Here is a 21,480-nt window from a genome sequence, read left to right as displayed (position 1 = left end):
AGCTGTTCCCTCCGCCACAGAAGTATCGTATGCTATGGGTTCAGCACCACTATTTAGTGAGGACGATCCAAGAATTAAAGGAGACATCAGCTGGTTCCTCCTCTAGGAGGGAAGTAGTGATGAGGAGAGTGGCGTGGGATGTGGTGTTGCGAGCGTTCAGGCTCCTGAAGTAGACACTGTTGAGGAACCTGAGGAGGACATCAGTGACATGCAGACAACTCGATGATGATGAGGCTGATCACACTTGAGAGCCGAGTGCAGAAGGGGCTTCATCATCAGCCCGTGAGGCAGCAGCCGACCCAGCAAGGGGGCAGCATGGTTGGGAGTCAGCAAGGTGGCAGCAGTAGTAAGTCTTGAGCCAAACGTGCCTACCTGCCTGGGAGATAGTGGAACAGGGGTTCCTGGAGTCAGCAGCAGTAGCAGTCAATCAGTGCGGACTGTTGGTGGGAAAGTCAGCTACATGGCGGAGTGGCAGTTTTTCATCAAGCATCCGGAGGATGTTAACCTGGCCACATGCAAGATGTGTCAGCAGAAGGTGACGTGTGACCAGGGTTCCAATGTTGGCACCACGGCCCTGCGTCAACCTATGCAGTGTCACCATAAAGCGGCTTAGGAGAACTGTGGCTCCGATGCGGTGGTCCTACCTGCTGCATCACCCAGTGGCACGCCACTCCATGTTTCAGCCAGCCAAGGCTCCACCACCTCAGCCAAAAGGAGCCGTCATCATACCCAACTTCTGTCTGTCCAGATGCTCCTGCTACTCCCACTTCGAGTCAGTCATTCCGGCAGCAATCCATCAGCAAAGCCATGTCCAAGAGAAAGCAGTATGCGCCCACTCATCCAACGGCCCAGAAGCTGAATGTGTTCTTGTCCAAGTTGCTGGTGCTGCAGTACCTCCCTTTTTAAGTGGACACTCAGTCATGAGCATGGGAGTGTGCCGAGAGGCAGGGGCTGGGACAGGCAGTAGAAGCCTCGCGGCAGACTGCCAGCTTGATTTTAAGATACAAGTATGAGCTTTTTCACTGCAGCAATTATACACCATTGGAGCTGGAATTACCACGGGTGCTGGCAACAGATTTTCCCTCCAATGGGTCCACAAAAAAAAAAAAAAAAAAAGATTTTAAGTTTGCTCATTCCAATTATTACCAGGCTGTCATTGTGCCGCTGTGCGGCAGTGATTCTAACGGCGATGCCTGTAATCTGCATGTCTGAATAACAGTATTATTTCACTAACACAGTACACTCCCTATGCGTGTTACGACAATGCACTACACCCCTATTGAGGCTCTCTGTAGCCCGGAAATAGTAGTTTTTAATAGCGATTCGCCACAAATAAATTCTGATCTAACTGAATTTTTTCGGAAAATTCGGCAAATCGGCCGAATCAAATTTTTCTAAAATGTGCTCATCTTTATTTACAAGGTTTAGAGCGCCCACTTGATTTGGGGGGGGGGGGGGGGGGGGGGAGGAGGGGCTGCTCTGCCTGCCACAAGAAAATTAGACAACCAGCATCTGAACCACTCGCTCAGTCAGCAGCATGAGGAGGAGTGTCAGTTACTGTTAGTGTGTTACCCCAGTAGTAAGCTAAATACATGAGGAGTCTGCTTGTTACAGTGTGTCACCCTAATAGTAAGGTAAGGCGTGTCAAAGGTCGGGCCAATGGGTGGAGTCAAGGGGGCGTCAAAATTAGCTTTTGCCTGGGGTGGCAAAAATCCTTGCAGCAGCTCTGGTGTGGAGTTATTTTGAGGAGACACAACATTAAGCACTGTTATACAGGCTGTGTCCTCACTACTTTACATTGTAGTGGCGTGTCATTTCTTCAGCGTTGTCACATAAAAAAAAATTATATAAAATATTTACAAAAGTTAGATACTGTATATTTCCTGAATTCAATGGGATGAGCTGCAATACCAACTCAAACTGTTGCCATATGTACTATACAGAGCTTTACCCGTTTGGAAGTAAAAAGTCTGCAGTGCTTGCATGGGCACGAAAACCCTTCAATCAGCTGACCGGTGTTGACACTGGGAGTCAGACCCCCATCAATCAGATAATAATGATCTATCCTAAGAATAGGTCATCAAGATAAAATGTTCCGGAACACTCCCTCCAGAAAATTACCCATGGTTTAATTTAAAGGTTTTTAAGCTTATTCTATTTTTTTAAGTTTTTTTTTTTTTTTTCTAATTTCCTATTTTCCGGTCTATATTTTATACAAATCTTTAAATCTTGCAGTTTCCATTCTGGCCACTAGACCTTAAACTAAGCTGAGACTTCCTGTTCTGTATAGATAATTTCCCAGTAATGCCTTTATTCTCTGCACAGACAGTGTACATTAAAAGGTGACACCAGTAGATAGATATACATAACAGATGTTGCTCAGAGAAGAGCATCCACCCTCTGCAAAGTTCACAGAGCCTTAACCACCAGTTACGTTTCCAATTCATCTGAATAGGACAGGCCCTGTCCATGTTCATCGGTCCTGCCATAAAGCATATGACTAAATGCTGTTAAACGGTCAGGCAAGATGGCAACTCCATAATGTACAAAAAATGAAATAAATTAAAAGTTACAATAAAAAAAAAAGAACATTTTCAGAATCTACTGTATATCTAATAAGGAAAAAAAAATGTAGATGACATCTATTGTGTGCAATAAAGGTATGAAGCTGTCCACACAGCCTTCTAGCTGTGTACTTATTTCCTCCTAAGTCAGTGTATGGCCCCTGTGTGAATGATACACAGCTCCAAGTCACAAATCTCTGTATTAATGTTATAAAATTATTTAGCATAAGCCAATATCACCAACAATCAGGTGGGACACACCTGATACCCACTTACTAAATTCTAGTGTAGAGTTATAATAACACAACAATAACTGCCACTATCCAAGTATCCAATGCCAATGTATGCCAACACTCCAATAGCAATAAAAGTTTATGCTAATTATAAAAATCCACATTAAAATAGAAGTCCACAGAATCATAGGATACAAAACATTATAACTGGTATTAGAGTTATTGCAATTGCATTCTCCCAGGAGATAGTAATAGTCTCAATACTGGATGGAAAGAATAGTTCATATCTCAAAAGACTCCAAGCAGTTCACTAGTTCTCATACACCACTTACCCTGCAGGAGCCTCTAGTCCAGGTGTCTTCTGTAGGGGAAAGACAACATACTATGTACTGCTCACCTGTCCTGGCTCCCAGCTTGTCTGCTGGAAACCAGGGGATATTGACTTATGTTAAATAAATTGTTTTATAACATTAATTCAGGGGTTTGTGACTTTGAACACCAACATAACTGTTTCTGCTTGTTTTTTCTTGCGACATCTGGGGAATAGATGTCAAATTGGCTAGCCCGGTCTTAAATGATTAATAGTGGAGAAGAAGTCTCTTACAACAAATATCTATGATACACAGCTCCCCCAATGGGCATCGAGAGCGCTCATAGACTTAAATCCCAATCACTGTAATAGCAAGTGATGGCGAATGTGCGGCAGACCAGTGTGTCCCTAACGCAGGGGCCATACACTGACTGAGGAGAGAACTGTAGTGGCCACAGGGCATTGCGGGCCCCAGGCCATGTCTCTCTGACTGTTTGTGGCTTTTCAATTCGTTTGATCAAGATTTTTTATCCATAATTCAACTTATATTATTTGATCTTATTTCCATTTTTATTTTATTTTTAATTTACATTTATTTTTATCTATCCATTTTTATTTGTATTTTCATCTTTATTTTTAATTTTATATACCGTATTTATCGGGGTTTACCACGCACCAGCCTATAACACGCACCCTCATTTTACCAAGGATATTTGGGTAAAAAAAGTTTTTTACTCAAATATCCTTGATAAAATGAGGGTGCGTGTGTGTGCGCGCATGTGTATACCCCGATACACTATTTCTGACCCCACAGAAGCCCCCAGGAAAGGCAGGGGGAGAGAGGCCGTCGCTGCCCGCTTCTCTCCCCCTGCCTTTCCTGGGTTCTAGAGCCCTGCTACCACCGCTTCTCTCCCCCTGGCTATCGGCAATGGGGCAGCGGCACCAATTACCGGCACCGCTGCCCCGTTGCCTCCCCAATCCCCGGTGGTATAATTACCTGTTGCTGGGGTCGGATCAGCGCTGCTTCAGGCCTCCGGTGTGCGTCCCCTGCGTCGTTGCTATGCGCTGCGAGACGCAATGACGAGTGACGTCACTCGTCATTGCGCCGCGCCGTGCAGCGAATAGCAACGACGCAGGGGATGCACACCGGAGGCCTGAAGCAGCGCTGATCCGACCCCAGCAACAGGTAATTATACCACCGGGGATTGGGGAGGCAACGGGGCAGCGGTGCCGGTAATTGGTGCCGCTGCCCCTTCTCTTCCCCTGTCTGTCGGCGCCGCTGCCCCATTGCCGGCACCGCTTCTCTCCCCCTGGCTATCGGCCCCGGCAATGGGGCAGCGGCTCCGATAGCCAGGGGGAGAGAAGGGGCAGCGGCGCCGATAGCAGAGGGAGAGAAGCCGTCAGCGACGGCAGGTCTCTGCACCTGCAAAAGCCGCTGCAGTTCATTGATTTAAAGTGCCTGCTTTAAATCACTGAACTGCAGCGGCTTATCGGTGTATAACACGCAGATAGACTTTAAGCTAAAAATTTTAGCCTAAAAAATGCGTGTTCTACGCCGATAAATATGGTATATATCCATTTTATTATTATTTTTATTATCATCCTGCTTTGTCTTTGTTCATATTTCCTCTCATCACAAGATTCTACATCACTCAGCACAGTACTATTTTTATTCATTTTTATCCATATCCACTTAAGTCCCATGTATAATGTTTTGTATAAATGATCTCTGCATAATATTCATTATTATCATCCATGAAATTATTAGTTCATCCTCTATATGGTCTGTGTATTTTATTTTATTTTTCCCTAATTCTGATCATCTCTATATATTTTTTTCTCCTCATTCTTTTCTGTCTCTTTCTTTTCATTTTGGAGAGAGTATAATATATATCAATTTTGTCTTTACATGTGGAATGGTTTTCCAGGTTTTATAGATCGCTTAAATTGTGACATCACTTACCTGTGTTATATAAACCCGAACCTTGGGATGACCAATTATTATATTTTTGGCTACTGAAGAATAAGACTGTTGTCTTGAAACGCGTATAGCCCTACCTATTACCCTTTATTTTAGAATATCAGCACTTTCTATGATAATTAAAGCCCGACTTTGGCAGCACTGCAGCACCTTAAGTTTCGGACCACTGTAAAGATCACGCGCACGATCTAGCACGAGGAAGCCAGTTAACAGAAAGCCAGTTACCTGTTTTCATCATCAGAGACCTCCTTGGCCGGACGCACATCCATGCTCACCTGCACCATGCTGGGACCGCTGAACGAGACAACTAACCCGCACCAAGGCAGGGCGCAACTCTGTGCCAGCTCCGACTACCACCCTCGCCGCTCCCACCGCGAGGACGGCGGTAATACAGATTGTGAGTAAAATATAATCGCGGACTACAGGTATTACGATACATCACCTCTGAACCAGTTCTAAATATCATCAATAAGTATTCTGGCTATTTTGTCCTACGCATCATTAATTGGAGACAGGTTACTTTCCAAGACTGTTCAAAGACATTTATCGTTGTTACATGGACATTGCCATATTTTAATTTACAGGCTTGTTATATATATATATATATATATATATATATATATATTGGCTATTCTTCATATTTTACCAGGTGGCTGATTATATCCTTTTATCATTTATATAATATTTTTTATCATTGTACAATCGCATCAGGTGCAAGGGCCCTGCAAAGATGTGATAGCTAGAACATTTATTCTATGCTCTATGGTTCCATCCTTGACTCCGGTCTATCCACATTAGATACAAATTATCTCTTCCATCCATCTGTATCTTTTATTCTTTTCTCTCCTTCTTCCTCTCTTTTTCTATTATCCCCCTTTTTTTCTTCACTTCCACACTGTCTCGAGGACAGTTTTTTATTTAATTTATATAAGCTATTATATATAATTATTTTCCCCCATGTTTGTGACTTTTCAATATAGCAGTTTTTAGGGAAATAAAAGAATGGAATAAACAGAGAAAGGTATGCTGCAGTAGACATGTACACAGCTTGTAGGCTTTGAGGGCAGTTTTATACCCTTATTGCATGTGACAGATGCATTTTAAAGAAATAATGGCCCTGTATGTTGCAGGACCATAGCAGGTCCCTTTCCCTAGGAAAATGTTTGCACATCCCAAATTTCTCAGTTTATATATATATGTTATCTTTTCACTGTAGTCACTTAATTTTCTTTAAAAATGCGTTGTAAGAAAAACAGCCATGAACTGATAACCAGATTGGATATCATTACCCAGGAATAAATGTATTACCTAGGACCTCCACCAAATCACCAATGACTTAATGCCATTGTAGTTATTGATGAAGTCACATACAAGGTAATACAATAAGCATAGTGACATGGCTCTATCTAGCAGAATTACAATACCGTACATAAAATCATTGCTCAATTCTATTTTAGTTCTGTTTTCCTATTGGTCTAGATATGTGGATATAATTGCTATAGCTCTACCACTGCTGCTGATGGGTGGATACTCTGGCTTTATTTGATTTTAATTATGGCTTATGTGACTACCTGATGCTTATGAACCCATAAATGATCAACTATTCGGACAGATATAAATACCTGTATTAAGGTACTACTGAGTCACCCATACCCTCTTACAAAACATTGTTATATGCTTAAACAAGAAGTAATAATAAAAATGGTAGAGCCTCTCTGGGGGTCTATTGGTAAATTGTTGAGTTACTTAGTTGAAACAGAAAGTGGCTGGAAACTGGGTAAGGTGATTGCCACAGAGGAGGATAATAGAATATTACAGAGGGATCTGGGAAAGCTGCCGGCTTGGGCACAGACATCGCAAATGAAGTATAATGTGGATAAATGTATGGTTATGCACTTGGCCGTAAAAACAAAATGCACAAATTTGTGCTAAATAATAAGACATTAGGTAAAACTAGTACCGAAAAGGACTTGGGAGTACTGGTGTACAGTAAACTCAACTTTATTGACCAGTGCCAGGCAGCTGCTGCCAATACTGACAAGTCATGGGATGTATCAAGAGAGGCAGTGTGGCTCGTGACAGGAACATAGTTTTTTCCTCTGTATAAATCATTAGTCAAACCAAACATGGAGTTTTGTGTTCAATTTTGGGAACCTGCATATAAGAAGGACATGGCTGAAATGGAGAAAGTGCAAAGGAAAGCAACAAAAATGATTGATGGTCTGGGAGGATTACAGAATCAAAACAGGTTATCAAGCTTTGGGTGCAGAGGATGGCGACAAAATGATTGATGGTATGGTAGGATTACAGAACCAAGACAGGTTACAAAGCTTGGGGTTATTTCATTTGGAGAAAAGACATCTTAGGGGTGATTTGATCACAATGTACAAACATATGAATGGACAGTACAAAGATCTTTCTATGGCGTCTCTATACCTAAGCCAGTAACAATGAAAATAGGGGCAACCTCTACATCTAGTGGAAATCATCATCACAGACTGGGATTCTTTACTGTAAGAGCAGTGAGACTATGGAACTCTTTGCCCCATAAAGGGGGCTTGGATTTTTTTTGGGAAAATATAATATTACAGGTTATGGATACAAGTTTTAGGTGGATTTATTATGATTGCCATATTGGGCTTGGGAGGGAATTTTCCTTTTGTCATGGGGCACTTGGCATCAGTCGTGCCTTCCTCTGGATTAACACAGTTCGGTTTTAGGTTGAACTTGATGGATTGTTGTATTTTTTTTCCACCCTTACACCATGACCTGCAGTGGTGGAATGTGGATTTGGCGATTGGCTATGGAAGAAGGTGGGTCTTCTAAGGATTGTTTGATTTTAGAGAGGATGGAAAAGGAGAAAACTGCTAAAATGTAACCTGCTATAATCACAAACTTTAAGCTATTGACAAATACTGCTCATTGCATACTTTCTCCGTTCATTTTCCATGTGCATCTAATGACCCAGATATCAGCTGTGTAAGGGGGGGGGGATAGTTCGGGACTGTTATTTTGGTTGTTCATTACATGTATTCATTATTCTGTTGGGGGTATATGGACTGTACAAAGTCACTGTTTTTGGAAAATTAAAAAATTACTGTTATTTAGTTTCTAATCCTTAGCTTTAAGATCCTATTAGTTATAAAGCACAGCTAGTTAACATTTTTAACATGCATACCAGTTGGATGTATACGTAAATCCCACAAATGGAAGGAGATGCGTGGCAAAACCATTGTTATTACTTGGAGGCAAGGTTTCCTGAAATAAACATAAAATATATTCAAAGTAAAACAAACCACGAACCGAATACAAACTAAAAGGATAAAATGCATACTTAGGTAACAATAACATATAATATATCTATAGCTTGCTCATACAAATAAAGTAGTTGCTTAGTGGGGTTCAAGAGTCAAAAATTTATTTTAAGACACTGGAAAGCTTATTTTGTGAAATAGAGACCAGAAAACCAGCTTCAGTATGGACCCCAGAACTCATAACCTGTTAGAGTGTGGCTGAGTGACAGAGGAATATTTGTTTTTCCTAAAAAATTTTCAGATTTTTAACAATTTAAGTTTGGGATTGAACAATTACCTACCGAATTTTTCAAAGTCTCATCATCCACATCAAAATTAGAAGTGTCTGCTGGACTGTCAACCTCTGGGATATAAGGCGGGGTAGCTGTATGCAAGTTATCCCAGTCCATTCCATTAAAGAATGGATGTTTCTTGAAGTCATCAACACCACCTTTTCCAAGTCGATCTTCTTGTCGGCAGATAAGGCGACTGATTAGATTCTTTGCATGGTCTGATACATCTGTAATGTCTGAGGGGAACTGCAGATGTACCTGCACAAAAAAGACAAGCCGTGTAAAGGAAAAACACATAACACACATACGAAAAATACAAACAACTAGGTAGTCTGTGTGTCAGTGAAAGGTTCCTTCACTGTGATGGGGTTTTATTGAAAACCTGCTTAAAGGGGTAATCCGGTGGAAATCTTTATTTTTTAAATGAACTGGTGTCAGAAAGTTAAACAGATTTGTAAATTACTTCTATTAAAAAATCTTAATCCTTTTAGTACTTTTTAGCAGCTGTATGCTACAGGGGAAATTTTTTTATTTTTGAATTTCTTTTTTTGTGTTGTCCACAGTGCTCTCTGCTGACACCTCTGTCCGTGTCAGGAACTGTCCAGAGCAGCACAGGTTTGCTATTGGAATTTTCTCCTGCTCTGGACAGTTCCTGATTAGGTGTCAGCAGAGAGCACTGTGGACAAGACAAAAAAGAAACTTAAAAAGAAAAGAATTTACTCTGTAGCAAGCATTAAGATTTTTTCATAGAAGTAATTTATAAATCTGTTTAACTTCCTGGCACCAGTTCATTTAGGACAAAAAGTTTTCCACCGGAGTACCCCTTTAAAGGCCTGGCTGTTGCAGTGGGTAAAAAAAAAAGCAGATAATCCGTTTGCCAGAGCTTGCAGGGAGAAAATGAAAAGGCTGTGAGGGAGCAACCACGGACACCGTGATTAAAATAATAAATTGCTTTATTGCTAAAAGGAGGATGACGTGTTTCAAGAGATCCAGCTCTTTTTCCAGTACACTTTGGACTTGAAAAATAGAGCTTAATCTCTCTAAACCAGCCTTCCTCCTTTTTACAATAAAGCAATTTTTTATTTTAATCACGGTGTCTGCGGTTGCTCCCTCGCAACTTAATAGTCCCCTTTTTCTTTTCTCCCAGCAAGCTCTGGCAAACAGATTATCTGCACAAAATGGACCTATCTGGATGACTGGTTCATTTTGGAGGCAGCCACTATATTTGATACAAGTACACAAAGGTGTTGAGCTCTGAGCCCAACAGCATCAGGTGAGAAGATTCACTACCTTTACTAATAGTGTTACCTAGGGTATCAGCACCAGGCAGCACCAGTGTCTTGTTTGGTTTGTTTCATTGCACGTCTAGTAGGTAAAGAAGGGTAGATTATCACTCCACTACCACAGACTATAGTTTTAGCTAAGTGAAGGGTACTTATACTTAGGGGTAGAACTTATCCACAAGGTGCTCTCAGCATGGGGATGATTGGCTGATTCAAGCTTGTGGGAATCTTGCCGATACTTGCACGTGGTAAACGGCAAACTATAGACAGTGCATGGTTTGTGGGGCTTGGCAGTATGTGGTTGCCCTGGTAACTGAAGCAGCTTGAAAAGTCAGTACCATGCATAGAACGCATGCTTACATTTAGTTATTTGCACCATTTGTTGAAGAGTAATTAAATTCTCAGAAGTCTGTTTAAAAACCAGTGTTCTGGAATGTCCTACCCCTGGAGACATGCCACAATAGCATGTGGAGCCGGATCAGAATGCCAGAATTTGATTTCTTTTGTACCTGAGGAAGGAGTGTGTAACTGCTGAATCCCATTGTCGGTTCATAAAATGAACGGACACATATCAAATGTCCAAAAATCAGATTTATTGGCAATACAGCAACGAGTTTCTGGTCCTGAACGGACCCTATGTCAGGCTAGATGCATCGCCAGGCGGGTTGCGAAACCGGACGCCTGCTGAAATCATTCAGCAGGCGTCCCAGGCAAACGCCGAGGGGGGTCCCGGGACCCCCCACATGTCGACGATCGCCACCAATCACAAGTGAATTCACACTTGCGATTTGCGCAATTCCGGGTCATTACGGGTCTATGGTGACCCGGAATATAAGGGGGATCGCGGGTGTCTAAGACACCCACAATCCCCCTGAAGAGATAGGAGTGACGAGATGAGATAAGAGACGAGACCACCAATAGCAGATCAGGGGCGGGGGGGTTAACTTTCGTTTTCCCCGTTCTGCCCACCCACAATAGGCGGGGCAGAACGGGGAAACGACAGAGGACCGGTGCCGGAGTCCACTTTCCTATCTGCGGAAGCTGCGGGCGACGATCGGCGTCAGAGATCGGCTGGCGGCGATGTCGTGCAGCAGGCTCCCTGGATCAGACGGAAGCCGGTAAGTTGCCTAGCAACATCTGGAGGGCTGCAGTCCAAGACCACGATAAAGTGGTCTCTATACTGTAGCACTCCAGATGTTGCAAAACTACAACTCCCAGAATGCCCAGACAGCTCTTTGGGCATGCTGGGAGTTGTAGTTTTGCAACAGCTGGAGGGCTACAGTTTGAGACCACTATATGGTAGTCTCTGAACTATAGCTCTCCAGATCTTGCAAAACTACAACTCCTAGCATGCCCACACAACTGTTTGCTGTCTGGGCAAGCTGGGATTTGTAGTTTTGCAGCATCTGGAGGGCCAGAGTTTGCAGTGGTCTCTATACTGTAGCTCTCCAGATGTTGCAAAACTGCAAATCCCAGCATGTTGGGAGTTGTAGTTGCGATCCCTCCAGCTGTTGCATAACTACATCTCTCAGCATGCCCAACGGCGATCAGTACATGCTGGGAGTTGTAGTTTTGCAACAGCTGGAGGCACACTGGTTGGAAAATATTGAGTTAGATAACAGAACCTAACTGAAGGTTTTCCAACCAGTGTGCCTCCAGTTGTTGCAAAAGTACAACTCCCAGCATGCACGGTCTGTCAGTACATTCTGGGAGTTGTAGTTTTGAGGTTTGCTCCCCCCATGTGAACGTACAGGGTACATTCACACGGGCAGGCTTACAGTAAGTTTTCTGCTTCAAGTATGAGCTGCGGCAAATTTTTCGCCGCAGCGCAAACTCCTAGTAGGGAACTCACTGTAAACCTCCGCCAGTGCGAATGTACCCTAAAAACACTACACTACACTACACTACCACATAATAAAGAGTAAAACACTACATATACACCGCCTTACGCTGTCCCCCCCCCCAATAAAAATTAAAAACGTATTGTACGGCAGTGTTTCCAAAACGGAGAAAAACAACAACTCCCAGCATTTCTGGACAGCCACTGACTGTCCAGGCATGCTGAGAGTTTAGCAACAGCTGGAGGGACCCTGTTTGGGAATCACTGGCGTAGAATACCCCTATGTCCACCCCTATGCAATTCCTAATTTAGTCCTCAAATGCGCATGGCGCTCTCTTACTTCGGGGCCCTGACGTACTTCAAGGAAACAGTTTAGGGTCACATATGGGGTATCTCCGTACTAGGGAGAAATTACACTACAAATTTTGGGAAGCCTTTTCTCCTTTTACCCCTTATCAAAAGTAAAAGTTGGGATCTACACCAGCCTGTTAGTGTAAAAAAAAATTTTTTTTACACTAACATGCTGGTGTTGCCCTTTACTTTTTATTTTCACAAGAGGTAAAAGGAAAAAAAGACCCCCAAAATTTGGACGTAAAATGCTCTGCGGACGCACAACAAGGCTCAGGAGAGAGAGCGCACTATGTACATTTGAAGCCTAAATTGGTGATTTGCACAGGGGTGGCTAATTTTACAGCGGTTCTGACAAACGCAAAAAAATAAATACCGACATGTGACCCCATTTTGGAAACTACACCCCTCACGGAATGTAACAAGGGGTATAGTGAGCATTAACACCCCACAGGTGTTTGACAAATTTTTGTTAAAGTTGGATGGGAAAATGAAATTTTTTTTCACTAAAATGCTGGTGTTACCCAAAATTTTTCATTTTCACAAGGGAAAATAGGAAAAAAGCCTTCAAAATTTGTAACTCCATTTCTTCTGAGTAAGAAAATACCCCAAATGTGGATGTAAAGTGCTCGGCGGGCGAACTACAATCTTCAGAACAGAAGGAGCGCCATTGGGATTTTGAAAAGAAAAAGTGTCCAGAATTGAAGGCCACGTGTGTTTACAAAGCCCCCATAGTGCCAGAACAATGGACCCCCCAACATGTGACCCCATTTTGGAAACTACACCCCTCACATAATGTAATAAAGGGTGCAGTGAGCATTTACGCCCCACAGGTGTCTGACAGATTTTTGGAACAGTGGTCCGTGAAAATGAAAAATTTAATTTTTCATTTGCTCAGCCCACTGTTCCAAAGATCTGTCAAATGCCGGTGGGGTGTAAATACTCACTGCACCCCATATTAAATTCTGTGAGGGGTGTAGTTTCCAAAATGGGGTCACATGTGGGGGGTCCACTGTTCTGGCACCACTGGGGGGCTTTGTAAACGCACATGGCCCCTGACTACCATTCCAAACAAATTCACTCTTCAAAAGCTCAATGGCGCTCCTCCTCTTCTGAGCATTGTAGTTCGACCGCAGGGCACTTGACGTCCACACATGGGGTATTTCCATACTCAGAAGAAATGGGGTTACTAATTTTGGGGGGTATTTTCTGCTATTAACCCTTGCAAAAATGTGAAATTTGGGGCGAAACACATTTTAGTGCATTTTTTTTATTTTTTTTACATATGCAAAAGTTGTGAAACCCCTGTGGGGTATTAAGGCTCACTTTATTCCTTGTTACGTTCCTCAATGGGTCTAGTTCCAAAATGGTATGCTATGTGATTATTTTTGCTGTTCTGGCACCATAGGGGCTTCCTAAATGCGACATGCCCCCCAACCAAAATTTGCTCTCAAAAAGCCAAATATGACTCCTCCTTTTCTGAGCATTGTAGTTCACACGTAGTGCACTTCAGGTCAACTTATGGGGTACCTCCATACTCAGAAGAGATGGGGTTACAAATTTTGGGGGGTATTTTCTGCTATTAACCCTTGCAAAAATGTGAAATTTGGGGGGGAAACACACATTTTAGTGAATTTTTTTTTTTGTTACATATGCAAAAGTCGTGAAACACCTGTGGGGTATTAAGGCTCACTTAATTCCTTGTTACGTTCTCAAGGGGTCTAGTTTCCAAAATGGTATGCCATGTGTATTTTTTTTTTTTGCTGTTCTGGCACCATAGAGGCTTTCTAAATGCAACATGCCCCCAAAAAACCATTTCAGAAAAACGTACTCTCCAAAATCCCCTTGTCGCTCCTTTGCTTCTGAGCCCTCTACTGCGCCCGCCGAACACTTTACATAGACATATGAGGTATGCTTACTCGAGAGAAATTGGGCTACAAATACAAGTATAAATTTTCTCCTTTTACCCCTTGTAAAAATTCAAAAATTGGGTCTACAAGAACATGCAAGTGTAAAAAATGAAGATTGTGAATTTTCTCCTTCACTGTGCTATTCCTGTGAAACACCTAAAGGGTTAAAATGCTGACTGAATGTCATTTTGAATACTTTGGGGGATGCAGTTTTTATAATGGGGTCTTTTATGGGGTATTTCTAATATGAAGACCCTTCAAATCCACTTCAAAATTGAACTGGTCCCTGAAAAATAGTGAGTTTGAAAATTTTGTGAAAAATTGGAAAATTGCTACTGAACTTTGAAGCCCTCTGGTGTCTTCCAAAAGTAAAAACTTGCAAACATAAAGTAGACATATTGTATACGTGAATAAAAAAATTTTTTTTGGGGAATATCCATTTTCCTTACAAGCAGAGAGCTTCAAAGTTAGAAAAATGCAAAATTTCCAATTTTTTCATCAAATTTGGGGATTTTTCACCAAGAAAGGATGCAAGTTACCACAAAAATGTTCCACCATGTTAAAGTAGAATATGTCACGGAAAAAAAATCTCGGAATCAGAATGATAACTAAAAGCATTTCAGAGTTATTAATGTTTAAAGTGACAGTGGTCAGATGTTCAAAAAACGCTCTGGTCCTAAGGTGTAAAATGGCCTGGTCCTTAAGGGGTTAAATAAACATAGAAGTCCTGTGCATTTGTGGCGTCTCTAGCATCCATGTGTGTGTTCCAGAACATTAGCGCTCGACCAAGGCCCCAATTTTTCTTTGCTCAGACCAGTTTCCGTTCTGCGCCTTTGTGTATATGGATAGGGGTTGTCAAGCTGCAAACTGTTTATACATTCCTATACCACACGCTTACCAGAGAGTGGTACCCGATAGCACAACCTAGCAAAATTAGTAGAGCTCTATAGGTGCGGTGGAGGGTTCATTCCTCTCAAAAATACTACACCTGGGAGAACCCTAGTGTTTTCTTTTTTCTGTCCTAACATACCCCTGAACATGGTGATCTCTTGAGTTAATATAGGACACATCTGGTTTGGTGCAGTCAAGTACTGCAGTCTACAGTCTTTATAAATTTAGAACTTTGAATTTTAATGCAAGTCTCTAGAAACAACATGACAAGAAGCAAATTGTTTTAAACTCTAGAATCTATGCACACATGAATTCTTTCCATTGAGCAATACAGTAAACAGATGTAAGCAGTGCTTAAAGTGTAACTGTCCAAAAAAATATTTTGACATGTCCTAGGGAATTTTTTTCTAATCTGTTTGGGTTTGAGTAGTCAGACCCTGAATTGATCACATGAAAGAGGGAGAAGAATAGCGCGCTTCTCTCCCCTGCTCTGTGCAGAGATAAACGTGAGCAAGATGGTCCCATAAACTTACATTATGAAGCAGTCACGGTCACATGACACACAGCCTCAAAAGAATGCTCTAAGTGCACACTTCTCCCAGCTCGTTCTATGATTAGTTTGGGTCTGAAAACCCAGACCCTCACCGATCAAAACTTTTTATATGTCTCCAAGACCTTTTACTATTTTTATTTTGACAGTGCCAGTTTATCAATCGTGCAATAAAACACTGTATTGTATTAAAATTGTAGCAAAAAAAAAAAAGGAGAGAACACAGTATAAATGTTTACTTTACCTCGTGGTTCATTATTTTTCCATAAGTCTCTACAAGGGATTCCGCATAGAAAGGAGTCTCTCCAAATAGAATTTCATACATGGAGACTCCAAGTGACCACCAGTCACACTCTGTCCCATACTTGCCCTTGCCATCCTCCATGGCTTGAAGAATTTCTGGTGAAATGTAATCAGGGGTGCCAACTGCAACTGAGGATTCCACCTGAAAGAAGTTTAAAAAAAAAAAAAAAGATGTACAAATGGTCTGTGTATTTTCTGCCAATATGAAACACAAATAAAAAAAATTAACTACATGGATATGTGTGTGTGTGTGTGTGTATATATACGTGTCTAATTAAGGGTACCATACACATTTGACATGTGTCGTGTCTGTGGAACCCGCTGGGAACAGCCAGTTACCTAAAAGGTATGGAAGGCTTCCAAATCTTCCCCAACATCATCTGTAGAAGTATGGGGCATGTTGAATTTTAACTGTCTGATGCTTTTGTTTTTAGGGAGATGTAAAACATAGTGTAAAAGTATTAAAGGGGTTCTCCGCTGCCCTGTGTCGGAACCTCCGCTCCCCAGCATCCGGAAATGTATTGTTCCGGATGCTGTGTCTGGGCTTCCGTGTTCAGGGCTGCCCCTCAAGACGTCACGCCTGCCCCCTCCGTGACGTCACGCCCGCCCCCTCAGAGAAAATCTATGCGAAGGGGGCGCAATGGCAGTCACGCCCCCTTCCCATAGACTTTCGTTGAGGGGGCGGGCGTGATGTCATGAGGGGCAGCCCTGAACACGGAAGCCCAGACACAGCGTCCGGAACAATAAACTTCCGGACACTGGGGAGCGGAGTTTCTGACACAGGGCAGTGGAGTACCCCTTTATAACATAAAACATAGCTCTCGAGTTCACACAGTTCTGCAAATGCAAAAGTTTTTTTTTTCACCTTAACATCCAATACAGATATTTCAGATGTACCATGCCACAGTCTCAGAATAACCGACACTTCTGCATGTTTTTCTATATTTGTTCATTTTATATGATAAAATCCCATAACCATGATGAAACAATGATATTGATATAGGAATTACCAACATTTTATGCATTTATGTAAAACAATAGGCAATGTCTAAAAACATAAAAGCAGTCAATTTCATTACCATGCCATCTGGACGCATTTTCAAACAAGACCCAAAGTCAGCAAGTCTGATGTGACCTTTCAGGTCAATGAGAATATTATCTGGTTTTATATCTCTGTGGGAAAAAAAAACATATTGAATATTACATAGAAAAGGGCCAATCAAAAGGATACATGGACTGCTGTATGTGCTTTGTGTCAACTATTTCAGCACCTGGAGACAATGATTTAGTAAGATTCACACAGTTTGGTTATTCTTTTCAAACTTCTACTTCATTTGTTTCCCCTAAACTGATCTGTTAACCGATTCATACATTTTCCTTTAATAGGATTTTTATTGGGTTCTTAACAATTGTACAACATTAATTTGTATACTATATAAAGAGTTCTATGTACATATAAACATGTTACATTAAAACATTTTCAATGGGGCTTCTGTTATGGTTAAAGGTATTCCTTTGTCTCAGTATTAAATGTTTTCATAAGGATCCATTTTTTTTCAAAGGACAAACAAAAAAAGAAAAACAAGAAAAAGCGTGAGTAGGCTCACTGCAATATATTTATTAATGGGCCGAGCTAACCAATACTGGCCCTATACCACAAGGTGCCCAAAATAAATAGAAATGGAGAGAATTGTTAAATTAGGGCTCTAGGTCACAATGGATAAAGGAATGAGTTTAAATATATATTCATACACTATATCGAATAAAGGTGTCTCAGATGAGGGGGTCCTTGTGGCTCTCTCAAGTAGACCTAATCATTTAGGTTAGAAAACCTATACAATAATACCAGGAAAATAAAATACAGTGGTCCCTCAAGTTACAATATTAATTGGTTCCAGGACGACCATTGTATGTTGAAACCAGAACTCTATGGAAACCTGGTAATTGGCTCTAAAGCCTGCAAAATGTCATCCAAAAATAGGAAAAAGTGAGGATTAAAGAAAAATAAGTAGATAACTAATACACATAAAACAAGTCCTTACATATAAAAGTAAGAAAGAGCTGCTGGTAACTGTAAATCACTCTCTCTGTCTATGTAGAGGACAGGAGCTTCTTCAGAGTCCTGTACAATAAACACAGTGCCTCAAAAAAGTAACATGGAGCCGCCCTCACCTGGAGCAGCTATCCCTGGCACAGGTAGAGAGTAGTACAGAACATGTAGTACCTCCCTATACTGTAGAGGGCGCTACCAGACCGCCAGTCAGTGCATGCACCTCAGGAATACAGGGGTTTCACCAGTGAAACGTCCTTTCTGATTGGTCAGTTCTTCTGGGTATTGACATGTTTTGCAGATCTGGACTGTCCGTAGCATTGTATGTGGAGTCTGGTTTCAAGTAACAATGGTCCAGAAAAGACCATTTTATGTTGGAAATATTGTATATTGAGGCCATTGTAAGTTGAAGGATCACTGTACAAGCATAAAAAAAATCATTATGGATAAGGAATGCAGAGCATTCTGTATGAACTCAAGACATCTTGAGGAACATGTCTTACCTGTGAACATAGTTCAGCTGATGTACTGAATTTATTGCTAATACCATTTCTGCCAAGTAAAATCGAGCCATCTCCTCAGGTAGTCTGTCCTCAAACTTGCTAAGCAGAGTCAATAGATCTCCTCCAACATAGTAATCCATCACCAGGTACTTAAAATAAAATGTTATCATAGGTCAGAACATATTTTATGTATAAATATCTATAGGTTTATCAGTTTATAAAATAGTTCCTTTGAAGAGTTGAGTGAATCTACAGTGAGATTTGCCAAACTAGAATCTATATAAATAATTTGGTGATTAATTTACTCTTGTATAAGTTGTTCTACTTTACAAATGTTCTGATTAGAGAAGTCTAGAATAAGACAGTCCAGAGTTTGATTCCAGACTACAGGGCATAAAAAGGTCTTCAACAAAATAGTAACATAGTTAATAAGGTTGGGGAGAAAAAAAAAAAAGTGTGAAAGTCCATCAAGTTCAACCTATAAGGCAAAAAAAAAAAAAAAACCCTTATAAGGCTGAGGTCAATTGCCCTATGACAAAGGAAATATTTCATCCTGACTTCAGCATGGCAATCTGAATAAATCCCTGGATCAATGTTCTGTCCTCCAGTATCCATAACCTATAATGTTATTACTCTCCAGAGATGCACCTAGACTCCTTTTGATCTTTTGTAATGAGTTCACCATCACCTGGCAAAGAGTTCCATAGTCTCACTGCTCTTACAGTAAAGAACCCCCGTCTGTGCTGGTGAAGAAACCTTCTTTCCTCTAGACGTAGAGGATGCCCCCTTGTTATAGATACAGTCCTGGGTATAAATAGATCATGGGAGAGATCTCCGTACTGCCCCTGATATATTTATACATAGTTATTTGGTCACCCCTTTAGCAATCTTTTTTCTAAACTAAATAATCCTAGTTCTAATTTTTAACCCTAGTTTCTGGGTACTGTAGTCCTCCCATCCCATGTATTATTCTTGTTGCCCATCTTAGAACCCTCTCCAGCCAGGGCCAACCCTACAATGGGTCCCGCTGGGTCCATTGAACCCAGGCGGCACCTTCACAAGCGCAGCAAATTGCAGCCCAGAGAAGATTTTTTATCCCCTTTCGGGCCCATGATGGACCTAGTCCATCATGGTGCTGCTGAGGGTGTATGGGGTGGGCTTCTGACTCGAGCCCGCTCCATTCCCGGCAAGCAGCAATCGCCGTAGACGGCTATTAACCCTTTAGATAGCCACTGTCAAAGCTGACAGCATCGTCTAAAGGGACCTTTAAATGTTCCCTGGTGGTCCAGTAGGGTTGACCACCCCCCTGCAGCACGATCGCGGGGAAATGACCCACTGTAGAGGTAGCCGGAGAGCTTACCTCTTTCTCTGCTGTCTGTGGTTCTTCATTTGATAGAGCCTGGCTGGACCAGGCTCTACCATATAATCGCAGAGCACACAGAACAATGAAGTTCTATGGAACTGCATTGATCTGTAGGAGGAATCTAATGATTCCTCCTAAAAGTCCCCTAAGGGACCAATAAAAGTATAAAAAAAAAATAAAAAATAAAAATAAAAAAAGTTTAATAAAGTTTAAATATGGCAGGGGTTAATATGTGTGCTTTTTTTTTTTTTTTTAAAGTTCAAATCACCCCCCTTTTCCATATAAAAAACATGTAAACATAATAAAAATAGACATATCGCCACGTGCGTAATTGTCCAAACTATTAATATATAACATTATTAATCCCGTACGGTAAATGGCATAAAAGTTAAAAGAAATACAAAACCCCTGAATTGCAGACAGGCAGCACAATGGCTTGGGCCAGCACCACTACATCTTTCTTGTACACTGGTGCCCAGTACTGTACACAGTATTCTATGTATGGTCTGACTAATGATTTGTACATTGGTAGAATTATTTCCTTGTCATGTGCATTTGTGTCCCTTTTGATGCACCCCATTAATTTAATTGTCTTGGCAGCAGCTGCCCAACACTGTTCGCTAGAGTTGTCAGTCTTATCCAGTGTTTTCCAATTTAAGAGTACATTCACACATACAGGATCTGGTGCATATTTTCTGCCACTGATTTTGCTACTCATTGAAGTTAATGGGTAGCAAAATCAGCTGCACAAAATATGCAGCAAAAACATGCAGCAAATCCTGTACATGTGAATGTATCCTAAGGGTACATTAACACGTGCATATTTTCTGCTGGCAATTTGCTTCTGCAGATTTGGCTGTCTATTGACTTCAATAGGTAGCAAAATCTGCTACAGCAAATCTGCAGCAGATTTGCAACAGAAAATATGCACGTGCATGTGAAAGTATCCTAACATATATTCCCAGACAGGATTTTCCCTCCTCATGTCACCAACCTTACATTTATCTGTGTTGAACCTGATCTGCCACTTCCCAGCCCAAGCCTCCAACCTATCCAGATTAATTTTTAACAGTGCACTGTGTATAGTACATAACACAACAGAGGACCGGGCACTGTTACAAATGAATCTAGATGGGTTGGAGGCTTGGGCTGGGAAGGGGAAGTGGCAGATAATTGCCCTCCATTGTGTTTACCACTTTACAGAGCTTAGTATCCTCTGCAAAGTTTGCCTTTACTGTGCAACCCCTTTACATGTATATATATATATATATATATATATATATATATATATATATATATGTGCGAAGGTTAATTGACTGAGTCACTTAGCTTGTGTTTGTGGGAGGGGCGGTACTTGCGCTCAAAAGCCGCGGCTTCCCGTGTTCAGTGAGCCACGGCTCTCGCGTTGTTTGGAGTCCGTGACGTTCCTGTGATGTGCCGGGTTGTGCTGAACGTCGTTTTCAGGTTAGTTCAGACGCTAGGTAGGGGGTGACGGCGGAGCGGGTCCGGGGGGTGACTGCAGGAGTCTCCTGGGGCTCGCGTCTTAGTGAGCCCTGCGATTGTCTCCCGTGCCCTGCCTGTCGCATGCCGGTGTTGTTGTGCTTCAGCAGCTGTAGCGGGCTGCTATGCAACGTTGCGCGCTTCCGGCTGCTCGGCTCTGCATATCGGGGGTTTTATTATGCGATGTTGGTGCTGGTTTGGGGAAGTGGCAGCGGGAGTTACCTTTCGGAGCTCATGTCCTACGGAGCTCCGCGGTAATCTCCCG

At 41.8% G+C, this 21,480-nt stretch overlaps 1 protein-coding gene across 1 annotated transcript in view; it reads right to left on the bottom strand.

The window, feature by feature from the left end:
- CDC42BPG (CDC42 binding protein kinase gamma) overlaps nucleotides 1–21,480 on the bottom strand; it is a 241,734-nt gene that overhangs the window by 113,326 nt on the left and 106,928 nt on the right. Inside the window, exons 5-9 of the mRNA XM_056527077.1 lie at nucleotides 18,353–18,501; nucleotides 16,879–16,972; nucleotides 15,741–15,941; nucleotides 8,684–8,932; nucleotides 8,267–8,346 (exon numbers count right to left, since the gene is read on the bottom strand). Of these exons, the coding sequence (XP_056383052.1) occupies nucleotides 8,267–8,346; nucleotides 8,684–8,932; nucleotides 15,741–15,941; nucleotides 16,879–16,972; nucleotides 18,353–18,501 (773 nt within the window). The remainder of the gene's footprint in view (nucleotides 1–8,266; nucleotides 8,347–8,683; nucleotides 8,933–15,740; nucleotides 15,942–16,878; nucleotides 16,973–18,352; nucleotides 18,502–21,480) is intronic.

The sequence above is a fragment of the Hyla sarda genome, chromosome 6, assembly GCF_029499605.1.
Source record: "Hyla sarda isolate aHylSar1 chromosome 6, aHylSar1.hap1, whole genome shotgun sequence".
Lineage (NCBI taxonomy): Eukaryota > Metazoa > Chordata > Amphibia > Anura > Hylidae > Hyla > Hyla sarda.
This window is presented reverse-complemented; position numbering and strand designations above follow the sequence as displayed.